Raw genomic sequence first — 16307 nt, 5'->3', positions numbered from 1 at the left:
TCAACACAACTGCCCACAATGGCCGGCATCGTGGAGGATTACTTGGAGAGTCCTGGAATGGACAATGACACCGACGATGTCTTCCCCTGCAAAGGTTGCGGAGAGGTATGCTGTTCTACTCGACCTGAAGAACACTGGGGAATGGTTTGCTAACAGGCTTGGAAGATCCTCGAAGAAGGAAAAGCGTTTGAGTTAGGTACGTTACAATTTTCAGCATTAGCTGGTCTAGTGGGATGTGTCACTGTGATCCACGATGATCATCCGCACCTCACCGCAAGATTGCAAATCATCTCGCCGTATCCTTGGGCAAGCTGACTTTTTGACAGCCGGTAACCGATGGCATCTGGACTGTTTTCGATGTAATACCTGTGGCACACTGCTCGACTCTGATGCGAACCTACTGCTTCTCGGAGATGGTTCACTCATCTGCAACAACTGCACATATAGCTGCAGCGCCTGCGGCAATAAGATTGAAGACCTAGCCATCCTGACTGGGGAGCAGGCGTTCTGTGCTACATGTTTCCGCTGTCGCAACTGCAAACGCAAAATCGAGAACCTACGATATGCCCGGACTTCACAAGGCATCTTCTGCATGGGCTGCCACGAAACGCTTATGGCACGAAGACGGAAAAAGTCTAAAGCTGCAGCTGCAGCGAAAGCAAGAGAAAAAGAGCATTCGCCTATGATCACGGAAAAGTCACTGCCCGCCCTTCCCGCCAACGCCATTCCACCGAATGCCTTTTCCAACGATCGGGTCGATCCTGATTCAGATACTGCTACAGAGCTTTCGCCTCGTCCACGAAATCACGGTCGGAACGAGTCCTCATCTAGGAGCAGTTCCAGGCCAGCTCGTTCTCCTGAACGAAAGCCTGATGGTTTAAGTTTACCTGCCACAACATATCGAAGCAACCGAAACTCGACTATGATGGCCCGCAACGACAATACGTCCAACGATGCCGATAGCTTCATGATTTCGGTCGCTTTAGACCCAAGCCCGCACCCAACACCGAAGTCAACTTCAGATAATCTACCAGAGTCAGGCAAGTCGAAGGACTATTTCAGCGCTGCAAAACCGGCGTCTGAGAAACGAAGCGACTCTCATACCTCTACACCACATATTGCTTTCCAGGAGAAAGGGCGCGCACCATCCTATTCGGAGCACGACATTGCACCAAAGCTTCCTGATCGCAAGCATTCTAAGAACTCGCGAACCGATTCTAGTAAACGCTCACCCCCTACAGACGAGAAGAGCCAGAAGACAAGTGGTCGCCGCGCACCTACGGAGGACTTCAAGTTACAGGAAGCTCCTAAGAGCAAGAAGCTTCTCTCAAGGAGTAGTTCACAATCCTCGAGTTTACCTGCAGAGACGAACTCTGCGAGAACTAGCAACGGGCCTAGTAAGGGCGGCCTGCCACACACTGATAGCAACGCCACCACACCTGCGTCTCGCTCCTCCCAAGAGTCAAGGTATATCGACGAGGATGAGCTTCGTGCATCTATGGACTCGTCAACAAGAACATCCTCGAGACCAGAGAACGCAAAGCCTCTTACGCGAAAGGAAGTTCCAGCTGCCCCAGGACGTAATGGTAAGTTTTCGCTTAGGCAAAAGTCGAACTGATATACTGACAAAAGCTAGTGAATGGCAACAATCGACAAAACCGACAGGATACCGCCGATGACCCTACACCCACTCGCCAGACTCCCACACAAAAGAAAACAACAGATTCTTACATGCAACCCCGTTCAGCTCCTATCCCTCCAGCCTCTCAAAACAACAAGGGCCACCCTAGTGGCAAGGAGTCAAAGGACGACGGCACCTCACCCAAGGTCTCGCCAAAGTTACCTAGATGGAGCAGCGGCGGTGACTTTAGTATGGACGAGGACATGGCGCGTATCCTCGGTACAGATGAAGGCTCAACTTCCATCCTCCGTAGAGTTTCCAACGCTGTCAGACATGGGCGCACCAACAGCGTGGAGTCACCCAACCAGCTATCGAACAGAGCTGGCCATGCCAGAAGCATTAGCGAGACTACGCGAGCGACACAGTCGCCTCGCTGGCCACGAACACCAGTTGCCGACGATTATCATGCACAGGAGATCAGCAGCCCGATGTCTTTGGCGTCAGGGGACGATCCTGCGTTTCTTAAGCGACAATTACGGAACTCTGAGCAGCGAGTTGCGGAGCTCGAGAGGCAGTTTACTACTGAGAAGGATCTCAAGAGCCTTAACAAGAAGCTGGTCGAAAAGCGAAAGACAGTTTCCGTTCTCGACACCCAGACTGAGATTATGATTCGACAGCTGGAGGTCTTGGCCGGATATGTCGAGCGTGCAAAGGAGACCAAGACACCTATCGATCCCCGGGATCTTGAGGATTCAGCAATCAAGGAGTTTGTTCAGAAGCTTGACAAGGTCAAGCAGACCATGTCAGCTGCAATCGAGCAGCTACACGAAGAGCGGGATCTGTTGTTTGAAGAGAAGGATCAAGCTATCGCGGATCGAGACCGTGCTCTGCTTGAATTTGAGCAGTTGTCATCGAAGAATGCACAGCTTGCTGATATGAATAATGATTTGACACATCAGATCCAGGAACGCTTCAAGTCCCAAATTGGAGGAGATATCAAGTCTCCTGGCGGTCTGGGTATCTACGGACCAGGCAAGGGCGGCCTTAACAACTCTTCGCTCAACCTCGATGCTGCTAGTCTCTCAACGGGTGCTACTCTGGTTCCTGCTGATGAAGAGCCCATCGTCGAAGCCGGACCAACAGTGGTTCAAGTCCGAAAGGGCCAAGCCAAGAAGTTCAACTGGAAGAAGGGCTCCAAGGGATTGGCCCAAGGTGTGGCCAAGGGTGTCAACAGAGCTGTCGTCGCATTCCAGAACGACCGTGAGAGGATGCAGCAACAGGGCCAGCTGAGCGGAGAGAACATTGGAATGCCTTACAATATGACTGTGGCCCAAGTCGAAGCGCCTGCTGGACCTCCATCCAACGGCGTCAACTCACATGACAAGCACAGTGCAGCTGCAGCGCTAACCAAGAGACAAGAAGAACGTGAGCGTGAGCGTGAACGACAAGGGTTTGGATTCTTCGGCAAGAAGAACGCCGTGCCCAAGTCCGGCTCTGCAGGCACTATGAACAACGTTGACGCAGCTGAGCCAGCCACGGTTCTCTTTGGATCTGACCTCGCAGAGCGAGCCGACCATGAGCGCCGACAGATTCCTAGCGTGGTCACAAGATGTATAGAAGAGGTGGAACTAAGAGGAATGGACCAGGAAGGTATCTACCGAAAGACTGGTGGTAACTCTCAGGTCAACATGATCAAGGACGGCTTCAGCAAGGATGAGAACTTTGATATTTCAGATCCTGATCTGGATATCACTGCTGTTACCAGTGTGCTGAAGCAATACTTCCGCAAACTCCCTATCCCCTTGCTCACATTCGATGTGTATGAGCGAGTTCTTGAATCAAATGGTGAGTTCGTTCGTGGCTTGTCAGATGACGGGATGCTAACAGCCTACAGCTATTGTCGATGAAACGGAACGAAGCGATCACCTACGTAAGACGTTTGCTTCGATGCCTCAAAGGCATCGTGATTGTCTTGAGTTCCTCATGTTCCATCTTGCACGCGTTGCTCAACGTGAACCAGAGAATTTGGTATGTTTCCTTGACTATTGCTCTCGTCTACAGTCACTAACAGTTGGTCAGATGTCTCCCAAGAACTTGGCTGTCGTGTTTGCGCCAACCATCATGCGTGACACGAGCCTTGAGCGCGAGATGACGGACATGCACGCAAAGAACCTTGCGATACAGTTTGTCATTGAGAACAGTAACACGATCTTCGAGGATGCTTAGGGAGCGCGAGATCTCTATACGGAAAGGACTTATGAAGACTGTATCGACTTGTTAACGAGGCCTCCGAGTCGTGGATTCTTGGGCTTCGCTCCCAACGAACGAGCACGATCTAGGTTGTCATGAAAAGATTACTTGGGCACTGTTGGATTTTTCAAGCTCCCAGGCCGGGTTCGCTTGCATGTGTCATCCAACCCGCAGGGCGTTTCTTTTTTGTGCCAGGACATTTAATGATATCCAATTCTTTTTCTCTCACGCTGGCTTGCTTGTTTGTTAGCTTGGCTGTGGCTGTGGCTGCTTTGGCAAATTTCTTGTGCATTTGGTGATGGTGGGTTTGAGGATGGTTTATGGCAGGCAAAGGGGGAGTATTGGTTATCTTTGTAAGTTGACGAAAAGGGGTCAGAGGTTCTTTTCGGTCGGACGACTCTTTATACTCTTCACGCTCTCTGATGGGAGTGACGGCTGTATCTCTTTCATGCCCTTGTTGATGCCAGTTTCGTCGGGGTTGTAACATATATTGACACCATATTATCCATGACCATTGATCGTATATGTATCCCACGCAGCTACCCCTACCTATCATGTTGAAGAGCGATGTCATGCATGACCTGAATGCAGGTGAAGAGGGGAAGCAGGTCTATTATTCTCCAGATCTAATGCCAGGACCAACCAGCACCTGAGCCTGCAGCTGATATTTATAGATTCTTTGTACTCAGCCTCAGCCTGATTCGGTACGTATTGAACCCAAGATGCAAGTTTCTGTGTCTTGTATACTCTACACTTCCTCACAATCACAAAAATTGAAAACCTTGTTTCACTGTTTTGCTGCTTCTGGCTTTTGCATCACTACCTTGAGCTAACCATGGCTACTCCAGACGCACCATGGACTATCACACACAGTTCAACAGATGCTGTGGCCCCAGCCTGGATTGACTCACCTAATATTCGAGGAACTCTGGATATCCTTCAGAGTTGCATCTTGACACTTATTGCGTGTATCTATACGGCTCTTCATCTCGATGTCCCCGTCAAGACGGCCTGGCATTACATATTTCTCTACAAGCTCAAATGGGTTGCTATAACCCTCTTTGCACCCGAGATTGCTCTGTATACGGCGGCGGATCAGCTACAACAGGCTTGGAACCTGAGGTCGAAACTTCGATCGTTGCAGAAAACTACTCCTTCAGATGCAGATCATGTATGTCTGAACCCCTATCACAAGAGCCTAGCCTGTTTCATATGCTTCTTTGCTAGATTTACTAATGATCCAACCTTTCCTCAGATCGATATCGACATGGCCTACACGTTCTTCATCATCATGGGCGGTGTTCGAGTCAACGTCGACGATATCTTGTCCATCCCCGATCTTCACAACAAGGCTTTTCGGTTGTTCGAATCAATGGAGAGGCTGTACTCAGTGCGCTTGAGCCCCTGAACAGTGACCTGGCTTGCAGAGAGGGGACACTGGATCCCGATATCGAAGAAGAAGATCGACGATAAGAGCAAAGCGGATTACTTCCAGAAGATACTAGTGGTAATGCAGGTCATACGGATGGTCCTGCAGTGCATTGCCAGGAAGATCCAAAACCTGCCTCTCAGTTTGTTGGAGGTTCACACTATGGTTCATGTTGTGTGTGCGATTTTCCTATACTTGTGTTGGTTTAGGGTATGCTCATTTGTCTAATGGTTGATATATCGACTGACATCAACCAGAAACCTCTCAACGTCCTGGATCCTGAGATTATTAAGCCAGGGGCCTTCGAAGGAGAGATAGCTCTCCTAGTGCAACGCCAGTTCTATCCCAACATGTCAACGAGACTGGCATTGTTCCCTCCGCAACAACATCCAGGTCAGCCTCCTCCTGCAAGAAGAGGTAGCTTGATGCAGCCAGACTGGGTCACACCAAAGCCTTTCAGAATCAACATTGATCATGTCTCGAGGGTGGAGGAGATGCAACTTCTCGAAGAAACTCCCGAATCATCTTCTCGAAACTGGATAGGTTGGTCTTGGATGCGAAGATTAGCGAGACCTCCAGCCTATGAAAGACTACCCGATACTTTGGCGAATCCACGATCAGGGCCTTGGGTAAAGCCAGAGCCGGGGCTGGAGATGTGGCCGGGGGATATCCTACCATCTGGGCTCTTGTATCACTCCGAGTTTGCACATATACCCCTTTTACTATCAGAGCAGTTCCTCCATCGCTGGGACGCCATCTTGTCAACCTTTCCATTCCACAACCGCGAGGTCCTCGTCAAGACAGCGAGTTTTGTCAAGGTAAACCGCATCGCTTGGGACTTTGAGATGATCAGTCCCGCAGATGATGCTGGACCTCTGGCTGGCCAAGATCTCTTCCTCGCTCGACTTCCAGAGTTCAAGCCAGTTCTTGACCCTGCGTACAGAACCATGCCGTTCAGCGAGGGCAAACGAAACCTCGACATCAACTTCAGCGTCTTCACAGAGAGCGAAGGCGTCTTTGGTCTCTTGGGCTTCTTCCAACAGTTCCCGTGGCTCGCTGGTCTTGCGCTGCTTCTGTCTGGTATCTATGGCGGTGTTCATCTGTCAGCTTGGAACTGGGCCTTTCCCAGCTCTATCGAGCTTTTGATGTGGAAGATAAGCTGCCTCTACATTGCGGGTGCCTTGGCTTTGTATTTTGTAATGGCAGTACTCGCCACAGCTGTGAGGACCGATGGAACGACGTGGCTAGTGACTTATATCGCATTCTGGTTCGCCTTGTTTGTCTACATGGCTGCCAGATTTTATGTTGTTTTCGAGTCATTCTTTAGTCTGAGGCGGTCTCCTGCTGGGGTCTACATATCACCAGCTTGGGTTGAGATGTTTCCTCATTTCTAGACCAATCTATTGCTGTATTTGTGCTTTATAAGTATCAAAGACTGAGAGTGTTGAAGCTGAGCTAAACAAGTAATGGCCAATGTCTCATGTATAAAACGTGCAAGTAATTACAAATAGCTAAATATACAACTGGACAAGTAACTCAGGGCATTAAAGACATAGCAACTCTCGACTATTCAATAGCCATAACTCAAGAATGCGAAACCAAACACGTCGATTCTGCCGCCAGTGCATCATGGAAGTGAAACTTGACACCTTTTTATGACTCGCCCCTGCTTTTGACATCGCCATTCCGTACCATTATGCCGTACCGTCCGCCCCTAATGAAATTCTGGCATCCAACGCCTGACCTATGAAATGTCCCCTGAACTCCAACCGATGAAAGCCTAAAGTCGCCATGTTCCCTTAGGCTGCAATTGTAGGAGTCTGCTCCCGCTGTCTCTTGACAATGTAGTAGGTGATCAAGCTCTTGGGATCATCCTGAACATCCTTCAGGGCATTCCAGAAGACTTGCTCACCTACCCTTGAGTGAAGAGCAACGCAAAGCTGAACGGCGTCCATACGAACACCAGAGTCCGTAGACACAAGGCATCGACCGGCAAGGCTGGCCAGCTGATCAAGTTCAGTATCAGTAGGGATAAAGTTGGGTCTCTTGTCAAGCAGGCTTCGCAACACGTGCAATCCAGTGCTGAGCATACGGCTTCCCTCAGGAGTCGAGCTGTCAATATTTTCAAGACGCTTTGTTAGGACAACAACAATCTCAGAACCGTCGCCAATGGTGACGAGTTCATCAGCCAAGACCTCAACGCCACTGACAATATGGGCACGGATATCATAAGCACTGCGTGTCTCAAGGAGTGATTCAAGACCCCTGGACACATGAGGCTGGAAGTTGTCACGCTCCTTTCGGAGGAGTAGCCTGATTGTAGCAAGGATCTGGGCTTTGACATCCTGAGCCTTTTCGGCACTCACCCCAGACAGAGGATCTTCCAGGTATTGGAAGAGTCCGATCAACAGAGCCTCAAACTTATCATCAGTGAAGATGCCCTTGGTATCACGCAAAAGGGACTGCAACTTTCGGAATCCATGAACATCAAGAGTCTTTGCCTTGACTCTGGTGATGCCGCTTTCAAGCAGTCGTGAGCTTTGCTTTGTTCTCTCAGAGGATTCTACGTCTTGCGTCACAGGGGATTGAGCACGGGCATTGGGCAAGTTGGCTGCATCGGCGTTGACGGGTTTGTCTTCCAGCACAGGAACGTTAAAGGTCGGCTTTGGAGAAGGCTGCTCATCAGTGAATGGGTCTTCATACACTTGCAGTGTCGAACCAGGCGCTCCTGAAACAAGGTCGGCCTGCACGGTTTCCGACGGCTGGGGTGTATGCTCAACCACAGGCTCCGGGATGGCCACGGGAGGTTCAGCAACCTCCTCCATAGGTTCATCGGCGGCCTGAGCCTCAGCTTCAACCGTTGGTTCAGGGGCTGTCTCTGGCTCAGAGACTGGCGCAGCCTCTCTAGCAGCTTCTGGTACAATATGTGGTGAATCCTCAAGCACAGGAGTGGTTAATTCTGAGGGAATCTCTTGGTTAGCCTGAGGAGCTCTCTGGTGAGGCTCTGGTGCAGGCTTCTGCATGGCCCTCAAATTAGCCATATTTGGAACAACAAGAGTAAAATCCTCATTTGCTCGGGAGGGGCTGCTCATAGGCAGCATGGCAGATTGCGATTGCTTCAACTTTGTAGGACTTGTGCGAGGTGAAACCGCGGGCTTGGTGCCTGGCCGCACCGATGTAGGTGATGCAAGACTGGATTCACTAGCATGTGAAGCATGTCCAGGTCGTGGTCGAGGAGCAGTTCTCTTAGGCGTCGTCTCTCGGGGTTTGGGTGTCTTGGACCTGATACTTTCAGGACTTCCAGCATCCATGTCACGCACGGAGTAGGGGCCCGCCGTCGCAGGACGCGCTGCCATCTCTGGTCGCCTCCTTGCTGGCCTCATTGGAGCACCAGACATGCCACCAGTTTCTGGGCGAGTTCGGGTTGCTGATGGTTTGCTTGCTGCTGTTGATGTACTTGACGTGGTTGTTTTCACGGGCGAAAGGTGAGCCATAGCTGAGCCCGGTCGAGCTGGCAGGTTCTTTGCTGCGTTTGCCTTTCGTTGAGCCATCATAGCCTCGCGAATACTTGGCTTACTTGTGCCCATTGTGCTCTTGGATAATCCCAGTCCAGGTCGTGCAGCCGTCTCTCCCTTCTTAGGGGGATGAGGGTTGCTAGGGTCCTTGTTCAAGAGCTTCTGGGCAGTGCCGTCCAGATCGGCCATGATGCTAATGCGTGTTAGCCATAAAAATGACAGCAACGGGAGTAAAGTCAACTTACGCATCTGCTTTTGCAGGCCAGATTCCCCAGAAGGCCCAATATGTTGATCGCATCTTCTCTCTTACAGCGGGGTTAGCATCAGTCAGGCCCTTCTTGATGCACTTCTCGATTAACTCCACACCACCTGTGTGCTCGATATGATGCTTGTGCTGGGCCTCTTTCTTTAGAATGGTCTTGAGCCACCCTGTAGTATAAGTTCTCGGCGCAACATTCTTGTCCTGGCAAGCCATCCAGATGTGTTGCATCAAGCGTGGAGTGTACGAAACCTTACTCAGGATCGTATCAACCGTCTCGTTGGCAAGCTGGGAGCTGATTTTCTTGGTTCCTGCAGCGAGCTTGACGAAGCATTGCATCAGCATTTCAACCATGGGGTCCATTGCAGGACCAAACGTATTAGCAATCTCCTGGATAAGAGCACAACCCTCCTTGCAGAGACTGGTTCTCAGAGAGGTAATTGCCTTGATGATACCATCCAACATGCTCTTAACCCCAACAAGAAAGGTATCTGGGAAATCAGACGGAACATTGCCCACATTGAGTCGCCGCAGTTTATTGACGGAGTTTTCTCGCTTCAGCCAATTCTGTTCCGACTCTTTACCCTCGAAAAACCACGCCATTTCCTTAAAAATGTCGTCCAGCTCGCGGTTTGTGTTGACGTACAGTGGCTCGAGAGTCTCTGGCTTGGTCTCGATTCCAGGCGTGATAGGACGCTCGGCTGCAGCTACTGACGAAGTGCTGGCCGAAAGAGCTGGACGAGGTGCTGGAGCGGCGGCTTCGGCGGCGGGAGTCTCGGGGCGACTAGAGGCCGGGGCGAGCTCCTTGACGATAGCTTGCTCAATTGCAGGTCGTACCTTGAAGTTCTTGAGTTGTCGCTTAAGATCGGATTTGGCAGCATTCGGGGCAGATCGGAAAAGTTCAATGACGGTGTTTTTGGCCGCATCTCGTACCATGCCATCGGCGTCCTCGAGAAGTTCCATGAGTACAGGGACGTAACCTCGGAAAGGCAGGCCATTCTCCTTGTGCATCTGTACCCCGTTAGCACACCCGATTGAGTGCAGCAGGTGTGGTTGTACTTACCTGTAGTAGCCAACTCATGGAGGTCTCCTTTGCTCTGGGGTTCTTTCCGTTCATGGCTGAGTTTCGAACAAAACGTTCGACATCTGCTGGCGCAACGGCATATAGAGTAACGAGCGAGTGCGAAGCTAGAGAACGGAACTTGTCTTTGTGGTCGCCGAGCTTCTCGACGACAATTGGCAAAGTTCGCGCGGCTTCTTTAGATAAGAGCTTGGGGTCTTGTCGAGAGAGGCGCGTGAGGAGATGGTTCAGGGCAGTGAAACCAGCGTTTACCAGAGCGGCATGCTGTGAGGTAGTAGCTGCGCGCAAACCATCGAAAAGCTGAGCGACACTCGATTCAGGGACATTGTGTTGTTTAATGCCCGATTTGATGATTGTGACATATTGGACCTTGGAGTCAAGACTTCCGTCGCCGCGCAGGATGGTGTTGAGGTCGGCGACCTGCTGGTCGGTAAGTTTTGTGTCGGCCATGAGTGAATCTATGACGAATCTGTAAAGCAGAACAAGGTCAGTCGCGATCAGGATGAAGATTCAATGAGGGGTTGAGTGAGACGCGCGCAGGCCACGCGAAGTGGGATAAAGTAGCTCTCCCCTCTCCCGAAGGGTTATCATGGTGATGCGCTGGCCATGGTGTTGTCCGGAAATTAGACAAGGGGGTCAGAAGCGCAAGTGCACATACCTATGACTTTAATTGCGAGACAGTCCGTAGGGGACAGAGCGAAACAAGGAGAATCGCTTTAGTTGAGAGTGCGCATTGAGAGCATGAGAGAGCTCTTTTTTAGTTGTTGTTGTTTGTTATGTTGATGTTATGGTTGTGGCACTAAGGATGAAGATGGGTATCCTTTTTCGTAGGTGTGTAGGTGCTGTAGCCAATAGCGCGAGCTGACAGAGCTGGCTCACCCCTAGATGATTGCTGTAATCTGCCGAAGAGTACGGAGTACAGATCCCAAGCACTGTACGGAGTATTACATCAGGACCATTGACACTTGATGCGCCGTTTATATAGGCAGTCATATCTAATATACTTTTTCCAGTTATTTTATTTTCCAAGTACAATATCCTGCCATGTTTTAAAGTAAAGTATCTATTTCTTATGGTTTCGCTGTCATCATAAATCGTTGGGTGTCAATGTCAATGTCGGGCGCAGCAGGTGCGAAGAAAAACAATCTGCCCGAACAAGGTTGCCGCAGTTGCCCCGGCGAAGAATGTCCCGCCAAGCTTTACCTTGCCTAAAAGGCTACTCCACTGTGTCGTACAGAGAGCTTCGCGGGGCCATTCAGAGCTTTGGCCACTAATTCCATACCCCTGTTCAGTTCTGCTGAGGGGTCATCTCAATCATGATACAGCCTCATCATTGATTGATTTGTTTCACCTTGCCCATGATATCTCAGTAACACGCATGAGCCGTTCTCGTGCTCTTATCACAGACTCGACTGTTTATATGATTTTCCATGATCACATCAAATTGCCGTTTTCATCTTCACTCCGCAAGCCTCCATTTCTAACCTCATCTTACCCCTCCGTTACATTCCATCCTCATCTAACTTGGACATGTCGCCAAACTTCAACCCTTAAAATCAAAATCGTGGTCCGCCCGTCTTAAACCCTCTCCCTGCTTCACCACCACGCACTTACTCCGTATATATGCCTCATCTTCCCCCAGTCACTCCCATTCCAACACCCGCCTCAATCTTCTCCCCGGCCCCGATCATGACACCGGCGATCCAAGTACCCACTCCCTCGGGCCCACGGAATGGCCCCGATATTCCCGGCGCCGGCAAGTTCAAGGTCCCCAAGCTACGTCTTGAATGTCGCGATCTCTCTCATCCTGGGGCTGCGGTCTTTCTTAGCTCTGTCAATGCTGCCGAGTGCCTCGCCAAGGCGGCCCAGCATGTACTGGCGCTCCTGTATGAATCGCCCACGTGTCCTACCACAACAATCCCGACAACACGATCTGTGACGGTGATCCTGCGTAGCATGTCGGGTGTAGCTTACACCACCGGCTCTGACCTGGACAGCGATCATAAGGAGATTCACTTCTCAGTCGAGTATATCGCCAACATCCACCCCATATCTCGTCGTACAGAAGAGATCAACGGCGTACTCACTCACGAGCTAGTTCACTGTCTCCAGTACAACGGTCATGGAACTTGTCCAGGCGGCCTGATCGAAGGCATCGCAGACTGGGTGCGACTTCACTGCCTTCTCAGTCCCCCTCACTGGAAACGCGACAGCAATGGAAAGTGGGACGCTGGCTATCAGCAAACGGCCTATTTCCTGGACTACTTGGAGGAGCGGTTTGGAAAGGGAACTATTCGCCGCCTGAATGAGAAGCTACGGATCCAGAAGTATGAAGAGAAGCCGTTTTGGACCGAACTGGTTGGACGGCCGGTTGAGCAGCTTTGGGGCGATTACAAGGAGAAGCTTGAGTCGTAGTATATATACAGATACACATTGAATGTAGGCGTCGATAATGGCTTACTGATGCATACAAGGCGTTCACATACGATAGCAAGCAGAGTCAGATAAGTCGATAGATTTTGTTAAAGAAACGAGATTAGCCAGGTGCTAAGGATATAAGTTTGCTACCGCAACCTGAACTCCAACTCCAGACAAAAAGAAAACCCAAGAACCCAGACCCTCAAAGTCTGTATACGTCTGTTATATAGCTCTGAAAACAAAATCCTACTCCTACACTGGCTTCCCTACCTATATTCCAACCTGATGATTTTGAAACTCCCACACGACAGAGTTTATTGGTGAATAGGAATGTGGGCGTCGCTCTCGCTGATGACGCTGCCGACCTCAGACCAGCTAGCGGGAGTAGCCATGCCAGAGCTCTCGCTCATGACATCGAAGTAGCGACCAGTCTCGCCCTCACGAGACGATTGCGCATCGTTAGCGATATCATCTCCGGAACCGACAAGAGATACAGAGTCGGTGGGTGTCACCATGCCATCGTCGCTGATGATTTCAGGTTCAGACATGGGGGCGCTGGGTGTAACGGGAAGAGGAGAGTAAAACTCGGGGCTAGTGTTTTGCGCCCAGGCCTGAATTGAGGAATAAGCGTCGTCGCGGTCCTCTTGTCCAGCGGTCATGTACTCGTCGACGCCGATTTCACGCTCCAGTGTGGCGGAAGAAGCTGTCTCAGAAAGGGCGGGGGTGGGGTCAGTGTCGATAAGGGCAGCGGGCTTCTCATCTCGGTCCTGTGTAGTGGCGCTGTAGATGTCGGAAATTTCGTCTTGGGCGGGAGAAAGATGGCGGCTTTGCTCGATATCGTCGTTCAGTTCGTCTTGGTCAATGTTGTGTTCGTCGGCAAAAGGGTTGGTGTAGAGAGATGAGAAGCCGCGAGCACCATCGCCACGACGTCGCAGACCGTCATCCATTGCACGGGTATCAGCTCCAGTGTTATAGACATAAGCGCCTCGTTCAGCACTCTCATCCTGACGGAGGAAGTCATCAAATGAAGAGCCTCGTCGTGATGAATCCATGATCGCAGGGTTTTTCTCGTCGGTTTCCTTGTCTTTTTGTTCCTTCTCTTGCTTCTCCAACATGACCGAATTCCAATAAAGCAGCTCCTCACGTTGTCGTCGGCGAGTTTCCTCATCAGCGTCAACACCAGCTTCGGCCCCAGCACCACGACGGGACTCGAAGAAGCCATCGGCATCCTCAGGTCTATTAAACCTGGGCTCACGGTGGGGAGGTTCGATGCCCTCGCCCATAGAGTGGAGGGCGAAAGCTATCCGCCTTCGAACATCGTCGGCGTATCGTCGCACTTCTGGCGACTCGAAGATGGCAATAGTGGTGGCGATAGCGACCGAAACAGCGACTACGGCACCTGATGCCAGGACAATATGGTTAGGCATTGTTTTTCAAGTCTGCAGAGAGACTGCAGATGTAGGAGAGGAGAGGAGAGAAGAGAGAGAAGAGAGGTGTGAATGGGTCGTGATGTGATGTTCAGTGGAGTGGAGTGAGAGCTGCAAGCGAGCAAACAGAAAGAAGACAACAAATCTCCTGTTTTTCGTACGAGACAAAAAAACACAAATTCAAAGAGAGAGCTTTCCAGAAACTCGAACAATAAAGTGAAAAGCAGAAACAACGAATAAATTGGAACAAGTTGGAGGCAAATCAAGGGGAAGTTTGAGCTTGCGTAGGCCTCGTGCTGCTTCTGGCATCTGTATTTGCCACAGGGAGCCTCGGGACTGTGGCTCAGGCGACACTCTTTTTGGCCTCAGCTCAGGCAGACACAGGCGAGACGTGCACTATGATTCGCAAGCTTGGACGCGGGGTAATCAACATCCCATGGGCTTGGCCTGAATGAGCAATGAAGATGATGAATACAGCGAAGATAATCAAAAGACTGGACAGTAGCGAAAGTGGTGGATAATGGAAGTCGTGGGAGATGATGGAGTGTGGCGCTGTGAATTGATCGATCTATTACATACCTGTAGCCACCAGAGGATGAGGCATCCTCTCTCAGAGAGCGACAGAAATAGTCGAGCACGTCGCACGTAAGTTGGTGAAGTGCAGATCCAGTAGCGACACAAACAACAAGTGAGAGTGACAGTGGAATACAAAGCAAGGAGCTTGGTGTAGGCTCAGAAGAACAATAGAAGGGGTAGAAGGGAAATTGACGTAAGAGGTGGGATAGGGAGCATTTAAATAAACCTATTAAGTTCAGTATCAATCAATTGTGACAGCGACTACGACTACGACTCAGATTCGGACTTACTCGCACACAATTCTGTCTGCCCAGCTGAGAACTTAGAAGTGGAAGAAGTGGGCTGTGCTTATGATTCTTATTAGACTTTGACAGCCAACGTAACCAACACCAAAGATTGTATAACAATACAATTGATTCAAATAACAATGCTTTCACCAGGTTTCATCTCGGATACATCATCAACTCTTCTAATCAGCATCAATTCTCTCAATCGACGCTTGCGGATGGCGCGTGACGTGATGCGATGTGATGTGTGATATGCATTACAGCGTCGACTAACAAGCGACCTACCTAATATCACGCGCTTGGCTTGGCTGCACTCAAATGGAAAAGAGACATTTCGAAAAATCTTGCCTATTCTGTTCTACTGTTGACGCACCAAAGTCAGTTCGCGATAATAAGCGTCAGTGAGAACAAGCCCCTGAAAGTCTGCTGCCTTTGAAACGTCATTGTATTCGTACGTAGGTAGTTAGTGCTGGGCGCAAAGTATAGGTAGTAAGACGAGCCTATTACGAGTACGTGAGATTGTCCGTCCCTTATATGGACTTGTGGTAATTTGCTTGCGCGGCACCGATTGTCGGGACTTGACTTATTGCCTGCTGCTCGAGTCAGCCTGGCTCTATCAACAAAGCCGAGCATGGTCTCATCGGTTTCGGTCTGTTAGCCAGGTACGATATGACGACGCCTGGCGGGATCTTGTGGTACATGGCGTACGACTTTGGCTTTTCCCCCTCAATCCTTCAATGAGCCAAAATGCGCACGGCATTATATAATGGCTGAGGGAGAAATAGCTCTAACTATATAAGTATGTAGGTGAGATGAGACAATAGTTTATATATCCGAAGCTACCGGCTCCAATACTCGACCGTTGCTCGAAGCTGACAGCCCCGGCCGAGTCTTCCGATCCAATGTGACGGACCTCGCATCTCACGGGCTCCCGACCGACCTTCAAATCGCCTTTCAGCCGCCGGAACCCAAAGCCACCGACCTCCGACTTATCATCGCTAGAGCCGCGTCTTGTCCGAAATCCGCTGTGGATAATAATAAGCACAACTCACTGATTCGGTCTTTTGTTCCTGATCCCAGCGGCAAAAGAGGATCGGTCGGTCCTGATACGGTGGAGTAAAAGTAGCTTTGATCCATCCAGGTGAAAAGGCGAGACACCGAGCGAGATACGGGGTCGGGTCCCCGTTTCTTTTTGCAGTGACCGAGTGCGACTTGGGAATACTTGGCATTCGGGATCTTGCAGATGAGCCTGACAATTTGAATGCCTGTTTGTCATTTGGTTGCTCTCACTGGGTGAAATGCCACTTTGCCCAGAGGTGAGCCTTGGTATGGAGATGCGACCAAGCTATACGTTCATGGCCTTCACGTTCACATTCAGCAGTGCACTTCGAATAGAGTAACAGTAAAAAGATTGTTTGATTCATGGAGACGCCAAATGTCCCTG

General features: G+C 50.4%; 5 protein-coding genes across 5 annotated transcripts; 3 read left to right on the top strand and 2 right to left on the bottom strand.

The window, feature by feature from the left end:
- Positions 1-18: 18 nt before the first annotated feature.
- Positions 19-3847, top strand: FMAN_02438 (uncharacterized protein; the record flags this gene model as incomplete). Its single annotated transcript, XM_041819999.1, has 6 exons — positions 19-105; positions 166-196; positions 327-1586; positions 1637-3466; positions 3516-3649; positions 3701-3847. The coding sequence occupies 6 exons, from the start codon at positions 19-21 to the stop codon at positions 3845-3847; spliced, it is 3489 nt and encodes a 1162-aa protein (XP_041685923.1).
- An 859-nt stretch (positions 3848-4706) lies between these two features.
- FMAN_02437 (uncharacterized protein) lies at positions 4707-6694 on the top strand (the record flags this gene model as incomplete). Its single annotated transcript, XM_041819998.1, has 3 exons — positions 4707-5042; positions 5301-5510; positions 5558-6694. The coding sequence occupies 3 exons, from the start codon at positions 4707-4709 to the stop codon at positions 6692-6694; spliced, it is 1683 nt and encodes a 560-aa protein (XP_041685922.1).
- Positions 6695-7099: 405 nt separating this feature from the next.
- Positions 7100-10605, bottom strand: FMAN_02436 (uncharacterized protein; the record flags this gene model as incomplete). The annotated part of the gene is made up of 3 exons (XM_041819997.1): positions 7100-9008; positions 9061-10085; positions 10138-10605. The coding sequence occupies 3 exons, from the start codon at positions 10603-10605 to the stop codon at positions 7100-7102; spliced, it is 3402 nt and encodes a 1133-aa protein (XP_041685921.1).
- Positions 10606-11844: 1239 nt separating this feature from the next.
- On the top strand, positions 11845-12570 carry FMAN_02435 (uncharacterized protein; the record flags this gene model as incomplete). Its single annotated transcript, XM_041819996.1, has 1 exon — positions 11845-12570. One exon carries the CDS (start codon positions 11845-11847, stop codon positions 12568-12570), a length of 726 nt encoding a protein of 241 aa, XP_041685920.1.
- Positions 12571-12887: 317 nt separating this feature from the next.
- On the bottom strand, positions 12888-14000 carry FMAN_02434 (uncharacterized protein; the record flags this gene model as incomplete). The annotated part of the gene is made up of 1 exon (XM_041819995.1): positions 12888-14000. One exon carries the CDS (start codon positions 13998-14000, stop codon positions 12888-12890), a length of 1113 nt encoding a protein of 370 aa, XP_041685919.1.
- Between the last annotated feature and the right edge of the window lie 2307 nt (positions 14001-16307).

This window comes from Fusarium mangiferae, assembly GCF_900044065.1.
Source record: "Fusarium mangiferae strain MRC7560 genome assembly, contig: FMAN_scaffold010, whole genome shotgun sequence".
Classification (NCBI taxonomy): Eukaryota; Fungi; Ascomycota; class Sordariomycetes; order Hypocreales; family Nectriaceae; genus Fusarium; species Fusarium mangiferae.
This window is presented reverse-complemented; position numbering and strand designations above follow the sequence as displayed.